At 43.7% G+C, this 19,394-nt stretch overlaps 1 protein-coding gene across 6 annotated transcripts in view; it reads right to left on the bottom strand.

Annotated features, from left to right (window-relative positions):
- Positions 1-5,698: 5,698 nt before the first annotated feature.
- The window catches only part of hipk2 (homeodomain interacting protein kinase 2), a 276,241-nt gene continuing 262,545 nt past the window's right edge, over positions 5,699-19,394 (bottom strand). For 5 of the 6 annotated variants that reach the window (XM_078568525.1, XM_078568524.1, XM_078568523.1 and 2 more), the window contains 4 exons: positions 18,742-19,023; positions 13,355-13,605; positions 10,476-10,636; positions 5,699-9,817 (listed from right to left, as the gene is read on the bottom strand). In XM_078568525.1, the coding sequence (XP_078424651.1) occupies positions 9,356-9,817; positions 10,476-10,636; positions 13,355-13,605; positions 18,742-19,023 (1,156 nt within the window). In that variant the 3' untranslated portion in view covers positions 5,699-9,355. The remainder of the gene's footprint in view (positions 9,818-10,475; positions 10,637-13,354; positions 13,606-18,741; positions 19,024-19,394) is intronic. The other variant, XM_078568522.1, reaches the window with a different exon arrangement.

Below are 19,394 nucleotides of genomic sequence, written 5' to 3' on the forward strand. Positions count from 1 at the left end.
GGTGAAGGGAAGGGATCGAAATAGGCTAAAAGGTAGAGATAAAACAATGGATGGAAATACATTTAAAAATAATGGAAATAGGTGGGAAAAGAAAAATCTATATAAATTATTGGGAAAAAAAGGGGGGGGATCGGAAAGGGGGTGGGGATGGAGGAGAGAGTTCATGATCTAAAATTGTTGAACTCAATATTCAATCCGGAAGGCTGTAAAGTGCCTAGTCGGAAGATGAGGTGCTGTTCCTCCAGTTTGCGTTGAGCTTCACTGGAACAATGCAGCAGGCCTAGGATAGATATGTGGGCATGAGAGCAGGGTGGAGTGTTGAAATGGCAAGCGACAGGGAGGTCTGGGTCATGCTTGCGGACAAACCGAAGGTGTTCTGCAAAGTGGTCACCCAGTCTGCGTTTGGTCTCTCCAATGTAGAGGAAACTGCATTGGGAGCAATGAATGCAGTAGACTAAATTGAGGGAAGTGCAAGTGAAATGCTGCTTCACTTGAAAGGAGTGTTTGGGCCCTTGGACGGTGAGGAGAGGGGAAGGGGCAGGTGTTACACCTTCTGCGGTTGCGTGGGAAGGTGCCGTGGGCGGGGGTTGAGGTGTAGGGGGTGATGGAGGAGTGGACCAGGGTGTCCTGGGGCGGCGTCCCTCTCCCCAGTGTAAAAGTTGGGAGCGAGCATGACTGGGCTTTATTGGCCTGAGGTGGGACATCCGCCTCCGTCCAACCTGGGGGGTGAGGGAAGTCCAACCTCTGGGAGCTACTGGCCAATCAAACAGTAAATAGCTGTCTTGTCCCAGCACCATCAGAAATGGTAGCGACTGATGGGACTACAATGAATCCCCTGAAGAAAATGAGCCAGGTGCCCAGAACAAGGTGAGTCTAGGCCTGCCAGCCTGGCCCTGGTGAGAGAGTTGCTGGGGCTGGTATAGACAAGGCAGGCGGGAAGGGAAATGTTCAGGGACAGTGAGGAGGGGAACCTTGGGAGGAGCATGTGATGGACACAGGGTGCACAAACAATAGGAATCCCTGGCCCGGCCACCAGACTCCCAGCTTTTACTGGGCAGCCTGGTCACTTAGTGTGGGCCTCCCCATCATGGGAAAAATTTGAACAGGAGGAGACCTATAAGTGGCCATTAATTGGTTAAAACATTGGAAAGCTTGTCACTGTTATGACCACTTACCTGTTAGTGAATTGATTTGCAAGATGTCTGAAGCAGAATGGAAAGAATCACAAGTTCAATTAACATATGTATCCCTCCAGATTCTATTAATGATCCAGGCTGATTTGTTGATTGGCAGAAGTGCCCTCAAGTCCTGAGGGCAGATCTGGTTCAGGTGTCAAATTTCTGAGTCGACCAAAGAGGTGGTATTAAATATATCAAGGGATATGGGGATAGTGCAAGAAAATGCTGTTGGGACAGAAGATCAGCCATGATCTAGTTAACTGGCAGAGCAGGCTCGAGGAGCCAAAAGGCCTACTGCTGCTCCTATTTCCTATGTTCCTATGAATAACTTGGTTCCAATTTCCAATCGTCATGTTGGTACTAATTTGTACCCACTTACATAAAGAAACAGAAAGAGGCGCATTTGCATAGTCTTTTTCATTAAAACACTTTGGAACATCTTGAGATAAAGACAATGAGGTACTTTTGAACTATAGTCACTGTTTCCATATAGGAAACAAAACAGCCAATTTGTGCAAAGCAAGGTCACACAAGAAGAAATGAGATAAATAACCAGATCATCTGCTTTAGGTTAATCTGTTTTGTAACTCCCATAAAGACCAAGCTTCACTAGCTTATTAGATAAACACCTAAGCATGGGTTTGAGCCCTGGTCAGGCAGACAGCAGATAGTTGGGGGGGCTTGTCACAAATAGCAGAATGTGTGTAAATAGTGAGTAGTGACAGAAACTGGTAGGTAGACACACATACAGACTGGTCCTTCAGTGACTTAAAACAGTTTAATGTAAATCCAAGACAGTTTGTGATTACATTTCCACACATATACAATATGCATATGTGAGTGTATATATTCTGATTAGGAGATAAGCAGATTCACCTTGGAGACCGAAAAAATGATCAACAACCAGTGAACTACAAGCTAAACAGTTCACAACAATAGACCCCCTTTTCTCCCTACAGTTAGTAGTAACAGTTAAAATAACTATATACTCTATATTTTTTCATTAAAATCTTCTTTTAATTTACAATGCTTCTAATATTAGTTTCAAGATGAGACCATAAAATTTCCACTCGTTCCTCCTACAACTGAAACAGTTAAGAGTGAGCTCACAACATCATTAGAAAAACACAAGCGTTTAGTAGCTACGACTGAGTTTGTGGCTGAATTTTGTTTTTTTTAAAACACTCTACATTTCGGCAAAATAAACATTCTCGTAACCATACGTAGAATATGGGGCAAAGATATAAGTTTCTACATTGTACATATATTCCTACAACATCTCACTCCTCCCCCCCCCCAAAAAACCTCACCCCCACCTTTAAAAAGACAACAAATTACAGAGCAAAAAAGACAGTCCACAAAGAAAAACATAGAATAGCACTTCGAAACACAAACCTACAGAGAGTTTAATGCAGATTCCCAGGGCTTGACACTGAATGAGGATGAGATAGAATTCTGAGTTTAAGAAAACCCAAAGGTATCTTGGAGAGGAAATGTGAAACTTGCAGCAGAGATTGGGTACTAGAGGTGGGTACTGTCCAACAGTTTGCGCAAATGCAATAAATGTGCCCCACACTGACCAGAGATTCTCCTTTCTCCCCCTTTTTCACCTGAAGTGAGATTCCTGGAAAGCCATATCGCGGGGGGAGGGGTGGGGGGAAGCAGAACAGGGAGGCCGGTAGGGGTTTCTTCCCAGATGCCAAGACCCGAAGGCTTCTAATTCCAAGCAGCTGTTGGTTATGAAATTCAGAATTGGCTGACTCATATCTCATCAGGGACGACAAAAATCAAACCCGTTTATTAACTGGAGGAATTAGTTCTTGGGTGTTTTCCAGGTCATCCAGGGTAACTATATTTTTAATTTTGCGACAGGAGATTTAATCTGTGTAGTGGAACTTATTTAGAATTCTCACTTTCCATCTGCATCTTTTCATGATTCTATCTATCCTTGGCTGGTAGGTTGGATAACTCCAGCCTGTGTTTGGTATCTTCGAGGCTATTTTAGGTACCGCACCTCGATTGACTTGTCAGCTGCGTTGTAGCAATATGAGTGAGGCAGGGCAGTAAAAGTAGGATAGGATAGAAGGGTGTGAGCATGAAAGGGTGGGGTGGGTGGTGTGGGCAGGGTGGCACAGGCAAGGCAGTGTGACAAAAGGTGATGTGAGCAGTGTAGGGTGATGTGGGCAGCTCAGTGTGAACAGGGCAGGGCAATATGGTCAGGGTAGTGAGGCATCATAGTGGGGGCAGAACAGCGTGCTCGGGAATTGAGGCTTTGGACGGGGCAGTATAGCAGGGCAATGTGGGCAAAGCAATGCAATGGACAAGGCAGGGCATGGTGGGCAAGTAGGGCGGGTCAGTGTGGGAAGGAATCCTCCTTTAATACATTTTCCCCTTAAAACATGTATCAAGTTAATGACTTTTAGAATTTTCTCTCTCTGAGAAGCATCTTAAATGCAACTATAATATATACCAACTACATCACAAACCACTGTAGCCCTCGTTATTCCTTCTTGTAAATCGTGCACAATGCTATTATCCTGCTTCATTGATATAGCAACCTCAACCTTCTCCAGCCTCATCACCAGACTCCTTCCTACTGCTTCTTAAATCCCCCTCACCTATCCCTCTCCACATCAACTCAGTTGCAATTGTATAAGTTACCAACATCACTTTCCTTCCAATTCATAGCTGGAGTTGGTATGTATTATGGAAAGCAGACAAGTGCCACCAAGTGAGGTTGAAGCATTTATTAAATTTCTCCAGTGCTCTCCCCCAGTGGCTCACTGCATTCACTCAGGGAACAGAATAGTCCAAGGTCTGTGCTAAGTGAGCTAATTTGAACTAGACCAATGTTAAGTACGCTGCAGTTTGGCCTATTGGGTTCCTGTTGCTGATCATTATCCATCACCTTGGGTGTCCTGTCCACATTCATCGTTCAGGTTCAGGAGTTCAGATTAACCACTTGAGCAACGCAGCACATAAAGCTCCATGGCAGCAAGGATTCAGGAGTCGAAGGAAAGCGAGAATAAATAACTGATAAGTTCATGGTGTGAAAGCCTCACCATCACGCTCCTGCATCCATTCACAGTGATGTATTTAAGGGCAGCCAGTTTTCAAGGCTTAAAGGAAAAACAGCCAACTGACAGTGCAGCACTAAATCAACCACCATTTCCTTATTTTAAAATCTTGTTCAGGTTGGATTAGTCCGTGTAACGGAAAATCCTCCCATAAATTTAGCATCAGCCCTTGAATATGTTCCAGCTCATCCTAAGAACCACAAAACTGCACAGTAATTTTTGCAACCTAGCACCTAAAATTAAAAATCTGAAATGTAGTGTGTATAGATCAAATGCATCCACCAAAAAAATTACAGACATGTTTCCAGCAACGTTGAAGTATTTTTGACCCATTCTACTATTTTTGCCAACACTCACAAAGGCATGGGTGTAACCAGTGGGGAGAGTGGTGGAATGAGGTGGTGGTGGATTTAACCCCAAATATTTGCTAGAATTTAATTTTCCCTCTCCCCAAATCCTCCATTTTCCCCGATGCCTCTCTGGGGTTGCCAACCCCGATTGGACATGTTCTTGGGAGTTTCATCAAATGACTTTCCACTTTAAACCATCTGATCAAACAATCTTTATTTCCTCCATCTCTCAATGCTTTTATAACTAAAAGACGACATTGTAAAAGTGCACAAATTTTTAATGCCGGTATAAATTTTATCCCAGGTTGCTCACAGCAGTGTTTAGGAGATTAATCTTTATTTTGTGGAAACTCCAGGACAATCCTGGAGGGTTGGCAACCCTAATGCTTCTCACCTCCACCCCACATAACTCTGTACATGTGATAGCACCTCCAATATGGGCTCACTTCTGTCTAACAAAGAAATGTTCCCAGTGTCAGACTCAGAGGGGGCTGGCGTGGGAGAGTGACAGCTAATGTATGAGCTCTGTCTCCCCTTTATCTGGGCATCAGTGAACTGTCACAGTTTTCTGCTCTGCGTTTGAAATCTGCCTTCTTTTCAAAGAGCCATACACTCGAATGCCAATATACATTGAAGAGCTTCCAACACAAAGGCACTTAGAGCCAAATTGTTAAGATGCTCAGAAAAGCATCTTTTCCATGGCATTTTACTTGATAGTGAAGTTCATTTTAAACAACCAAACTGCAACATGCAAAGTGCCTAAAGAAAGGAGCTAGCATGGAACAACAACAGACACCAGACCGACGTCACGCTACCCAGAAATTCCAGCCACGCTCAGATCTCTGATGAAATAATTGTGTAATTGTAATTAGTTCATTCTCTAAAAGTTAATGCTGACCCCCTACCCGGGCAAGGGTGGGTGGGGGGGGGGGTGTGGTTGGTGGTGGTTGGTGGGAGAACAGGAGCTTCTTGCTGGCGCTGAGTTGAAAGATACTTGCATCTCAATACGTTGTTAAAAAGATACAAGTATAAAATGTGTTAAATAGAATAAAAAATGATTCCTGTGTGAATTAAGAATTAAACTGTGCAGACGTTTACCGGTAATCAGTAGATTTTGTGCCCCTTCCTGGATTTAATGATTAGGGACATTTTTTTCTCCTTCCTTATATATAAATATATGTATATACATACAGAACAGATACGGACTCACTTGAATGTTTAAATACATCAAAATAGCAGCAATGCCAGTAACCATTAAACCTTTAAGAAATTCCCACCTAATGAAAATAATAAATTGAGAATTAAAAGTTAATTACACATGAATAGGAACAAGTTCCAGCTCTCATCTCCTAACAGAGTAAAGAAATCTTCATGAAAGAGCTTGGCAGTCAAGGGGCAGCAAAGCACAAAAAATGCAATAAAATGTGGTTTCTTTGGTGACAAGAGCAATTTTGTTTTTGTGTATGTGTGTGACTTATTCCTCCCTCCACATCTTCACACTCACTCGTAGCCAGCTCTCTTTGACTGGACTGCAACTAGTTTCTGCCAGGCCAACTACAAGGACTGGCCTTCAGAATGTACAACTAACATGGGTGTCATTATATAATTATCCAGCCCATAGGAAAGGACCAATACAGTTATTTTGGGACCAGCATTTAACTAGACGTAAAAGAGCTGACACAGCTTACATCAACCTTTGATAACCCAATGACTATTCAATTACACAACTCAGGCAAGAAGGCAATCTCTGTGAAAATGCAATCATCACACCTTCTCCTTTCTACTAGTTACCTTCTCTAAGATAATGTTGTCCAATTCATTAACCATTAGCTACATGTGGCTAATTGGGTCCCCCAGATAGGCTAATAGGGAACATAGATGCATTTTGGATCAATAAATAAAAATAAATTGTCATTGGGCATGTGACCTTAATACTCATTCACATGACTTACATATGTGAACTCATCATTTGCATTTTCTGGTAAATGGTGACAAAAAGCAGAGATTAATTAATTAATTGTTAAGGGTATTTATTAATCATTGTGTTTTACTTCCTTAGTTACTGAATGGTGGCAGATGTTTGTTTAGTAAATATACATGTGTGAAGTACATTTACTTGTATTGTGTGTGCGTGTAATTAAAATGAGCGCACGCAGCTGAAACTGTGTCTGGCCAGACCTTGGCTAGTCAGCAATTTCTATTGGACAACTCTGCTCTAAAATAAACACATATGCAGCACAACCTGAAACTAACAGGCAAAAAAAAAGAAATTAAATGGTTCCCACTGAAAAGTGCAGAGCTGGTCTTCAACAGAAAGAAAATTAATAAACAGAGAGAAAAAAATGCTAATTCAATACGTTTAAAACAGCAGCTAATGAAGATGGTTGTTAAAGTACCACATTGAAAAGGAAAAAATTAAATGTTCTCTTAAAAAAAACGCCAGTTACAAATTTGCATAGTGAGCAAGGAGATTCTGCTCATAATTGTTACTTTCTGCTTTTAAAACATTATTTTTCCTAATAATAAATTTCAAGGAGTAGGATGCTAACTTGTGACACTGCACCAGTTCAAATTCTCAAGTTGCCTTCCCCCTGTAACAAACAAAATGCTTTTCACCACCAGATGGCAGTCAAATTTATAATACAGAATTGTCATGGGTCAGGCTAGTCAGATTCACTGGTATCGTACATCCATTCTCTGTTTCACTTCCCTCATGTCTCAGCTGGTCAGGTCAGTGAGTTGGTGACCCACACTTGCCTGGGATGGTCCCAGCCTCTGTCAATGGACAGTACTGTGTGACAGTAAGGAGCAGCCATAGTTGGCCTCAGTGGTCCTGAGTCAAAAAAGTGGGGACAGTTGAAACTTGCTTCCAGTCAGGTCTCTTTTAGTCATCATCCAACACATCCTGTGGGATGTATGCAGATGCAGGCAGGATTGGTCTCAGGATTGACCTGTGGCTCACCCTCAAGGTTCCAGTAAGGTACCAGGAGGTACCCGCGGATAAATATCTTCAGGAAAGGAATGAACATACAAACCTAAGGAGGCCACTCAGCCTCAGCAGCCTATTGCACCATTGAATTAGATCAGACTGAGCTGTATCTCAATTCCCAGAAATTGAGAGGACGGGAGAAAATTGACAGAAAAAAAATGTGCCCCAGCAGGAAACAGTCCAAAGTCAAGTTGCCTAAAGGAGAGAATTGGTCACCTTTTCTTTATTCAATTGGAAAAAGTGGGCAATATTTCAATGCTATTTTGATGCAGTCATGGAAGAAATATTTTCTCCCATGAAAAAAACAGAAGCAGAGTGTTTTGGTGGACTGAAATAGAACTTGTTCCAAAAGGTGACACCGGAATGTGTCAACAGCACGGAAACTAATGCACCACACATCATTCATTCAAATGGCCGTAGAATATTGTGCGGTATGGAACTCTCGTCTCCCTTCTTTCTCTGTCAATTTTCCCCTCCCCATGTGCACATGTTCTGTTAAGGACAGGATAAGTGACGTTGTAATGCCTTCCATGGTTGAACTCCTTGCCAACAGTGACTGTCTGAAGAAAGTCATTAATTGAATGGCAGTTTGGACCTTTAAGAGAGGAGGGACACTGATAGTTTACTGACAAGACTTGATATTGTTTTCAGGGAGGTGGGTGTTCCTTATATTGGCGGATCAATTGGCAGAGAGGAGAGAGGGATACATCTATGTTATAATAATTAGACACAGACTGTTGGTAGACTTGCAGACTTAATGGGTCAAATGGCACTTTGCTGCACAGGACTTTGTGTTCTTCTGCCTAAGCTGATTGGCTACCTGGGAAAGGCAGTGGTGAACTGCCAACACCTGCAGAGATGTAAAGAGAAGAAGGGATAAGAAAACTCAGAGACCATGTGTCTCCCTCTGCAACCCCACACTCTCTTACAGCTAGTCCTTTTTCCACCTAGAATCGTCATGCCCAAGAGTCGCAACTGAGAGGACTGCCTCAGCATTAACACCAGCTCCATTAGATCTGTGTTAAGTCTGGAGGAACGCTTACCCTTTTCTGTAAGGCACTACAAGGGAATATGTTCGAAACATGACAGGAAGCTCTCTGCTGACGAAACCACAGACAGCAAGATCAGCACACGCACACAGACACATACACACACTCATACACTGTGGAGCTCAGAACAGTCACAACTAACATGCCTTAAGAACAGAGCTAGATTGAATCACGGTTGTGCAATCACAAGTAATATCTATTGGTATCGTATCATTGAATGAAGCTTTCCTCATCTCTCTACATTCTAAAAGGGGCCCTGGCAACCTCTACCTTCACAAGGAGGGTTTGATTTAGGAAAGGGAGAGCAGCTCTTTGTTTTTCCAAAAAAAATTAAAATAAACTAAAATTGAGAAATCAACAACTATAGTTCATTTACTGAACTTCGTCGATAAAAACTTCGATCAAACTCTCAGAGTAGCTTCCAGGGTCTCAAGGTCGCAGGTCCTTAAAACATTTCAGAGATTAAATATCTCCCAAATATCTGTTGCTTGACTCCCCTTTGAAGGTCTTCATCACTGGCCAGAGGTCAATTGTCAGGCTTTCAAAATTTGGTGATTTTTTTCTTTAATAAACTTCTGATAAAAAAAGATTTGTATTTTTCATCCCATGACTAAGCACTCTTCCTTCCAGCTTGTTTCTTAAGTACCTTCTCAAGTGTGAGATGCATTGTTGCTTGTTTTAATTCAATACAATGCCTTGTTGATCTCAAGTCTTAAAGGTAGGGATACTGGTTGACCTTGGTTGGACTCAGTGGGTATCCGGTGTAGACAGCTGAGGCTGGCGAAGCGTTGATGTATGTCTGGTGGGCAAATTGGGCTTGATACTGACTTGGGTGGATGGTGGGAGATGGCAGTACCCTTGGTCCCATGCCAACAGGCATTTGGTGGACAATCCCTCCAGGATGGGTGGCATAGGTATGCCTAGTAGAGCCCTGCGATGCCACAAGGTGGGCCACTGTGCCTGTGGGCCCCAGGGCAGGTGTGGCATAGGTGTACAGGTGAGGCTGCCCCGATAGATGGGCCGCTGCCAGATGAGGATGCACAGTAGTGTGTGAAGGACTGCGATGTGGGAATGAGTAGGGGGCCTGAGCAATGGTCGGTGTGATGTACGCCTGCTGCCTTCGATGTCCATGGTTCGCACTCCGCTCCGGGATGCCTGTCACATGTGGCTGAGCCTAAAAGACAAATGCATTGTTAACCGATGTAGAGAAAAACATGTTGAATGACCAAACACAATCAGCTTTAGAAACATTACTACTATATTTTCAATCACCACCCTTTCACCTGACTGGAAAAAATCCTAAGGAGCACTCGATCTCCTCCTCACATCAGGAGTAACCCCAACCACACTCAAACCTATACTCAGAACTGGTGGGATCCCATCCACACTTGATCCTATACTCACAGCTGAAGGAATACCAGCCATACACGATGTGTTCTCCAGGAGGGATTCCAATCAAATTCTATCCTATACTCATAACTGGGCAGATTTCAGCCACACTCCATCCTGTTTTCACAGCTAGAATGGGATCTCAGCTGTAGCTCATCAAGAGTGAGTGGTCAAAAATCAGGAGCTAGTGGACAGAGATCAAGGGTGGGTGGTCAGAGGTCAGGGAGAGGGCGGGCAGAGGTCGGGAGAGGGCGGGCAGAGGTCGGGAGAGGGCGGGCAGAGATGAGGCCAGAGTGGACAGTAATCAGGAAAGAGTGAGAGTGATCAGGAAAGATTGGGAGTAATAAGGTGTGAGAGAATGTTGATGAGGAGCGAGATGTTATGGATCAGCAGCAAGTGCCCTGGTTGACTTTGAATGAATAAACAAGTATGTGTGCGAGTACCTGACTGAGATTGAGGGGTTGCTGTTGAAAGGAATGGGCTGTAGACCTCTGTTGCCGGTAAGATGATATCCCCGAGTAGCTTGCTGAAGAGTGGGTTGTACTGGATGTTGTTGTGCTGGCGTTTTTGGTCTTGTGGCCCAACGAATGGTGCCCCTGTGTGCCTGAAAAATAGAAAGAGCATTTAAATGGAAGAAATACCACAACTGGGCAGCAAGGAGACCTGAGGCTCAATTTTCTGATTGTCATTAATTTGTTCAAAATAAATTGATTAATGCCAACTGGAAAAACCTATGCTCCAAAGTCTAACTAAAGAGATAAGGCTGACAAGGCAACTTCTGCAATGCATCATGGATTGGCTGAGTTTCCATGAAGGTTCAATCACTCAGCCAGGTTATTGACTATAAAGGAGGAAGTGAAAGGCCAACAGTCTAAGGTGAGCCCATTTGAGTTTGGTTTATAAGCCTGATTTTTGCATTAAGCTATTTGTAGCACTACTAATTGAGCCCCCTTGGCATTGCTCACAGATGATATCCTGTTTATCATGACAGACCCTGCAAAGGACAATGCATTAGTTAGCTGCTAAGGTGAGGTTGTGTCCTTGCAAAGCCAAAAAACCTCTTCCTAGAATCACAGAACGGTTACAGTGCACAAGAAGGCCATTCGACCCATCGTGTCTGTGCTAGCTCCTTGCAAAGGCAATTCACCTAGTGCAACTCCCCTGCCTTTTCCCCATGGCCCTGCAAATTTTCTCCGCTTCAGTTAATTATCCAATTTTCTTTTGAAAGCCACAATTGAATCTGCCTCCATCACACACTCATGCAGTGCATTCCAGATTCTAACCACTCGCTGCATAAAAAAGTTTTTACTCATGCTATTGCTTCTTTCGCCAATTACCTTAAATCTGTGCCCTCTGCTTCTTGATCCTTCCACCAATGGGAGCAGTTTCTCCCTAGCTAATCTGTCCAGTGCCCCCCTGATTTTGCATACCTCTAGCAAATCTCCTCTCAGCCTTCTCTTCTCCAAGGAAAACAGCCCCAGCTTCTTCATTATCTACGTAACTGAAGTCCCTCACCCCTGCAACCATTCTCCTGAATCTTTTCTGCACCCTCTCTAATGCCTTCACATCCTTCTTAAGGTGTGGTGCCCAGAACTGGATGCAATGTTTTAGCTGAGGCCAAACTAGTGTTTATATAGGTTTAACATAGCTTCCTTGCATTTGCATTCTATGTCACTACCTATTAAGCCCAGGACCCTGTATGCTTTATGAACTGCTTTCTCAACCTTGCTTGGCACCTTTAATGATTTGTGCACATATACCCCCAGGTCCCTCTACTCCTGCACCCCTTTTAGAATTGTACCTTTTCTTCTATGTTGCCTCTCACCATTCTTCCTTCAAAATGATTCACGTCTCTCTTTGCTCTTAACTTGCAAAGGTTACTTGCAGTTGGTAATGGATGTGTCTAAGTCAATATGTGCTTCTGAAATCCCAGCGGCAGAAGAAGTAACTACAAAATTACTGTAATTAACTTTTATCAAATATTGCTGTAAAGAGAGACATGTTGCCAAAGCTTTTCACCTTGCAATCATCAGGGCAAACACAAGAATGCTAAATTTCAAATGATGACAACAATTTATGGAACAGGAGAAAAGGGTACTGATTGGTTGGTAAGTCAACTCTGATTGGCCGAGGCGTTGCCATGGAGAAAGCCATGGGGCTTTTTTCATCTTTTTTGAATTACCCAGGGGCTTGGGGAGCCTATAGTTCCCCGTTGCTTTCTCCATAGCAATGCCTTGGCCAATCAGAGCCAACTTGCCAACCAATCAGTACCCTTTTCTTCTGTAATATATATTATTGTGATCGTTTGAAATTTGGCATTCTTATATTTGTCCTAATGAGAGCAAGATGAAAAGCTTCAGCAACATATCTCTCTTTTCAGCAATATTCAAGTTCTGTACCAAAAAGCAACTGTTTTTAATCAAATATTTTTCATAAGATCTTAAAGAGCAGTCGGTCCACTGTGCCTGTACTGGCTCTTTGAAGAGCGGTCTTAGTCCCATAGCCCATTCCTCCCCCATAGTCTTGCAAACTTTTCCGTTTTGAGTATTTACCCAATTTTGTTTTGAAAGCTGCTCTAGTTCTAAGTATCTCATCGTTTAGAATATACTCTCATTTATCTATCTTGGGTCCAACATGTCCCTCAAGTTCACAACATTTACTCTAGTCATTAATAAAACTGCAAAAATGGGTGGGTGGGGGGAGGGGCAGTGTGTAACAGCTCTGAATAATGACATCCCACCCCCACACAATGCAAATGGCAAAGGCTGCAGGTAATGGGGTCAGGTTTTATTCCTGGTCTGTTAGCGGGTTTCAGCAAGAGCAAAGCACATCTGGACAAGTGCCCTCGTGCCAGGCAAAGGGTAAGTCAGCCAGGCTTTTTACACCCAACCGCTACCTAATTCTCCCTGCTGAGAAATGAAGATGTGTGGACATTGCGTTAGAACAGGAGTCACCTTGGTTGAGATGCCTGTTGATGCTTCCTTGCCTTGACTTATAATGAAGAATAAACACAGTGCAATTAAAATCAGAAGAATCAGTGTCCTGAAGACAGGAGGGGACAAAAATGGTCATCAATAGAACCAACCCCGTGAACAGAGTGTGATACCTATAATATTCTAAAACAGAAGGCTACACCTTACTGCTTACTCTTGAGCAGCCAGAAGAGTCAGTGTCAGTTCCTGACTGAACTCCTCTAGTCATGGCAATGCATTTGGGAGGTTTGCCTGCCAAATCAGGGGTTGTAAACTGGCATTGGCGATCTGAGATCTTCTATGATGGACTGGAACACACCGAAGGATACAAGAAGGGACTGAGGGCAAACCTGGCACAAGGCGGTCACACCCTGCCACGGTGTCACTAGACTGCGTCTTGAGAGGCGGAACAATGATGGTGCGTGGGTTGCCACAGTAGTGGCTGTCTGACCGTCCTTTGGCTGGATTGCTCGCAGTGCTGCTGCTGATGGTGTGCTGCTGTCGCACAGCATATGGGCTGTTGTTGCTCGAAGAGTCTGAATCTGGCGAGTCATGAACTGTGACACAACTGATGACATTCTTCCTCTGCTTTGACAGTCTGCTGAAAAAGGGAAAGGAAACACCTTTAGTAATAGGACTGGATGTTGATCTTTTTAACCATATCACCATTCAGCTTCCTTTTACCCTCTACCAATTCTCCCATGGGAGTCATGACTTTTCCTGAACTGGGGCTCCACTGGCAACAACCAATCTCCAGTAACTTGCCAAAGTTTGCCATTTTTTCAGGTGTGATACTTGACTGAAAAAAATGGGTGGGCGATTCATCATGTTAAGGCATAACAGCTTAGCCTGACCCAGTGCACGCGTACACATACACTCAACCCTGATATAGTCTTGATGTATTGTCCTGATTGAGGTCAGTTAATTCAGTACAGACTTTGGACTGAAATCTCCTAGCCTACATAGTTAAAGGTTACACCATCAGTTTATTTGTGCACTGGGTGCACCTTGACAACACAGATTAAATTTTCCAATTCCATAAAACCCAATACCGAAATAGAGCCTCAGCTTTCTACTTCCCAAAAACGTTTGCATTTAGTATTGAGGAGACTTAGTTTTTGACTGCAGGTTTGATTTTAAAAATTAATTTACAGGATGAAGGCGTCACTGGCTAGGTCAGCATTTACTGCCCGTCCCTAGTTGCCCTTGAGAAGGTGGTGGTGAGCTGCCTTCTTGAACTGCTGCAGTCCATGTGATGCAATTAGAACCACAGTACAGTTAGGGAAGGGGTTTCAGGATTTTGACCCAATGACAGTGAAGGAACTGCTATATAGTTCCAAGTCAGGATGGTGAGCAGCTTGGAGGGCAACTTCCAGGTGGTGGTGTTACCATGTACCTGCTGCCCTTGTCCTTCTAGGTGGTAGTGGTCATGGGTTTGTAAGGTGCTGCCTAAGGAGCCTTGGTGAGCTTCTGGAGTGCATCTTGTAGATGGTACACACTGCTGCCACTGTTGGTCGTTGATGGACGGAGTGAATGTTTGTGGATGGGGTGCCAATCAAATGGGCTGGTTTATTCTGGATGATGTCAAGCTTCTTGAGTGTTGTTGGAGCTGCACTCATCCAGGCAAGTGGGGAGTATTCCATCACACTCGTGACTTGTGCCTTGTAGATGGTGGACAAGTTTTGGAGAGTCAGGAGGTGAGCTACCCGCCACTGGGTTCCTAGCCTCTGACCTGCTCTTGTAGCTACAGTGTTTATATGGCTAGCCCAGTTCTGTTTCTGGTCAATGGTAACCCCCAGGATGCTGATAGTGGGGGATTCAGTGATAGTAATGCCATTGAATGTCAAGGGGCAATGATTAGATCCTCTCTTGTTGGGGATGGTATTTGTCTGGCACTTGTGTGGCAGGAATGTTACTTGCCAATTGTCAGCCCAAGCCTGGTCTTGCTGCATCTGGACATGGACTGCTTCAGTATCTGAGGAGTTGCAAATGGTGCTGAACATTCTGCAACCATCAGCGAACATCCCCACTTCTGACCTTAGCTCTGAGTATCATTTGCTGCTTATGCTGTTAGGCACACAAGTAGTCCTGTGCTGTAGCTTCACCAGGTTGACAGCTCATTTTTAGGTATGCCTGGTGCTGCTTCTGGTAAACCCTCCTGCACTCTTCATTGAACCATGGTTGATCCCCTGGCTTGGTGGTAATGGTAGAGTGGGGTATATGCCAGGCCATGAGGTTACAGATTGTGGTCGAGTACAATTCTGCTGCTGCTGATGGCCCACAACGCCAGTCTTGAGTTGCTAGATCTGTTTGAAATCTATCCCATTTAGCACAGTGGTAGTGTCACACAACAAGATGGAGGGTATCCTCAATGTGAAGATGGGACTTCATCTCCACAAAGACTGTGTGGTGGTCACTACTACCGATAATATCATGGACAGATGCATCTACAGCAGGCAGGTTAGTGAGTATGAGGTCAAGTATGTTTTTCCCTCTTGTTGGTTCCCTCACCGCCTGCCGCAGACCTAGTCTAGCAGCTGCATCCCTTAGGACTCGGCCACCTTGGTTTGTGGTAGTGCTACCGAGCGACTCGGTGATGGAGTTGAAGTCCTCCACCCAGAGTACATTCTGTGCCCTTGCCACTCTCAGTGCTTCCTCTAGGTGTTCAACATGGAAGAATACTGATTCATCAGCTGAGGGCTGCGGTGCATAATAATCAACTGGAGGTTTCCTTGCCCATGTTTGACCTGATGCCATGAGACTTCATGGGGTTTGGAGTCAATGTTGAGGACTCCCAGGGAAACTCCCTCCCAACTGTACACCACTGTGCCACCAGTGGGACAGGACATACCCAGGGATGGTGATGGTTGTATCTGGAACATGATCTGTAAGGTATGATTCCGTGAGTATGACTATGTCAGGCTGTTGCTTGACTAGTCTGTGAGACAGCTCTCCCAATTTTGGCACAAGCCCCTTAGTAAGGGCGATTCTGCACAGTCAACAGGGCTGGGTTTGCCACTGTCGTTTCCGATGTCTAGGTCTGTCCAGTTTCATTCTTTTTTATTGGCCTTTTAGCAGTTTGATAAAACTGAGTGGCTTGCTAGGCCATTTCAAGGGCATTGAAGAGTCAACCATATTACTGAGGATCTGGAGTCACATTTAGGCCAGACCAGGTAGGGACAACAGATTTCCTTCCCTAAAGGACACTCGTGAACCTCTTGTGGCTTTTTGTGACAATCAACAATAGTTTCATGGTTATCATTAGAATTTTATATATTGAATTTTACATTGAAGAACGGATGGGATGCTCTAGAAGAGCAGATATGAGAATGGAAAGTAACCCCTTTCCGTGAAGCAGTTGCCCTCATTACTGCAAAAACATAGATTGATTCCAAATTCAATTGCCAAGTTCAAAAGCATTCGCTAAGCTTAGGTTGTATGTAGAAAGTTGTGGTTGTGCTCTTGGGAGGGAGGGCTTTGGGAGTGGGGGCGGGTGGGGGGGCTTTGGGGTGTGTTGATTTGAAGATGACAAGCATAGCAGTGGCAGATTGGAACCTTGCCAACCCTGTGTAGCAGACTTGAGCTAACCTCATTCCCAAGTCAGGCGGGTTCCTGATACTCTGAGGCACATTTAATGATCAACAAGCCATCTGGACTGGGATGAGGCCTGGAGTGAGGCTGTCATTCTTCCCACTCAGCTTCAGATAGCCCTGAAAGCCAGCGCCCTAAGGTTTAAGATGGTCCAAGCTACAGATAAGTAAACTTACTGATGCTCTCACTGAATGTTCCAGCTCTTTCCATCTGTCAAGTCTGAAGTGGTTTATTTTCTTCACATAAGCTCCTTAGCTAAATCCTCCCACTTTCCCTGCCCACATCCTTCAATATTCATCTTTTGCAAACAACTATCTAATTCCTTTTTAAAAGAATTAAAGGACTCTGCTTTAATAACAGTTTGCGGCAGGGATTTGACATTATAATCACTCTCTATAGAGAGAATGTTTTCCAAATTTTCCCTTCAATTCCTGAGATTACCATAAATCTGGGCCCTCTTGTTTCCCTCCCTTCGCTGACCAGTGGAAACAATTGCTCATTATTTACTCTGTCATAATACTTCGCAATCATGTAGACCTCAATCAGGTCACTCCATGATACTGTCAGCACCAGTGAAAAATGCTCTAATTTCTTAAGGCTCTCTTAATAACTGTAATCCTTCATCCCAGTAAATCCAGTCTTCCCCTTTTCCATTGCTTTTATATCTTTTTATACTGAGATGAACAAAACTCTACCTGGTCACAATTTGCCATAACCCTTGTTTAGTGTCATGTACAAATTTCAGTGTCGTCCCTTCAATTCAGAAGTGAAGGTCACTTACGCAAACTTCCAATAAATAAGAGCAGTTCCAGCACAGACCTCTTTGGAATGCCCATCACTTCTTTACACTGGGAGAAACTTTTTTTTTCTAACCCCTACCCTTTGCTTTTTGTTGTCTGACCATCTCCATCTTGAGGTCATATTTTCCTTAATTTCTTCACTTTAAGTATCTTAAATTTTACTTCAACAAATCCATATAGACCTCATCTACTACATCTCCTTTATCTAGCCTCCCTGTTGTTTCTTCAAATAATTCTATAAAGATGATCAAGTACAGCTTGTGTTTTACCAATCTGCGCTGACTGGTCTTAACTTTTCACTTTTATTCTAGTAACTCGTACTTTTATCCCATGTTATAGGTTCTAGTAGTTGATCAATTGTTGATTAAGTCTAAATAGCCTGTGATTTCTTGGCTTATCCTCTACCTTCATGCCCTAAGAGGTTGTTGGTGACCAATGGACTTCCATTGGATTGGTCGATGATTATGCTTGGTACTCTTTACTCAGGAGTACTGGACGAATTTACAGGCTGATAATCAATCTGGTTTGCTATGTTATGAACGTACCTTCCGTGGCCAAAATTTTCCCAGAGCACAGAACCCGAAGCTTCTGACCCAGAGTTAAGCATGCTACCCACTGCACTACAAAACCTCCCCACCACCAGCTTATCACTTTTCCTTTTGAAGAGGGGAGTCACATTCTAACCCTGTGGGACAATTTTGCTTCCCACAATCATAGTAAGTGCTATTCCCTTACTGGCTTGCCTCGTATGCTTGGATAAAAACCTTCTTTCCAGTTAAGTGGTGTGGTTTTAGCTTGGTTAAATTCTAGTAAGCACGTGCTACAGTCTCAGCCCTCTTTGAAAATCTCTCTTGCCAATCCTTCAATAGATTGCTCAAAGCTTGGTCTCTGTTTCAGATATGCAGTGTTGCTGTTGAATTCAAAAAGCAGTTACCACCACACACTCCCATTTAAAGGTTTTCAATGGACAAAGTTGCTGGAGCCAAAATCCTCACTTGCATTACGATTACTAATAAATCCAGTGAAGAATTCAAGAGAAACTTCTTTACTAGATAGGGGTTACAATCACATGTTGAGGGGGATAGTATAGATGCACTTGAAGTGAAGCTAGATAAGTGCAAGAGCGAAAGGAATAAAAGATATGTTGCTGAAAAAAGAGACACGTCTTAAGTTTTTCGTCTTACACTCATCTAGACACTTGCAAGATTACGAAAAAGATATGTTCATAGGGTGAAATGAAGTAAGGTTGGAAGAGGAGCATAAACATAGATGGGTAAACCTAATGTCTTGTTTCTCTGCTGTAAATTCAATGTAATTCTATATAATGGCACCTCCTGTCTCTTCACCTGTTGGGTACTCGCTTGCGTTCCTCCTCTTCGTCCGTGTCACTGCTGATGGTAATGACGCTGACTGCCGGGCTAGGCGTGTCGGGAATGACGATGGTCTGCCTCTGGTGCTCGTGGGTTGTGCTGGTGGCCTCTCCCCAGCCACATGTCATGGTGCTGCACGCTGGACTGTCCTGCACCACGGCACACCTTGGCGGCGTGTTCTCCTTTACACGTTTCGAGCGCTGCGGGGAGTGGGAGTTGAAGCTTCGGGAGGAAGAGACTTCGTAGGTTGAAATATTCCTGTGCGAACAGAGCAAAAACATTAAGACACATGCACAAAAAAAAAACAAGATTTCTGAAAATTACTTATACAGTCATGCTAAACAAAACAGTTCTTATTTAAGGCCCCAAAACCACTTAATTCTGCAATTATATCTAATTTGAATTTGATTTCTTTTCCTTTCTTTCAGTATCCCACTCTCCTCCTGAAGGCACTGAATCGTGTTGGCACACAGTTCTCCAGCTGCTGGCTCCTCTCTAGTATCTCAGTCAATTGCTCACTCTTCATGTTTGAACCCAAATCTGATTGGCTACTCGATAATGAGGGTCGTCATAATTGAGCATGGACCTAATACCTGTTCCACCAAGGGAGGAGTGGGGGTCACTGGACA

The sequence above is a fragment of the Cetorhinus maximus genome, chromosome 22, assembly GCF_964194155.1.
Source record: "Cetorhinus maximus chromosome 22, sCetMax3.hap1.1, whole genome shotgun sequence".
Classification (NCBI taxonomy): Eukaryota; Metazoa; Chordata; class Chondrichthyes; order Lamniformes; family Cetorhinidae; genus Cetorhinus; species Cetorhinus maximus.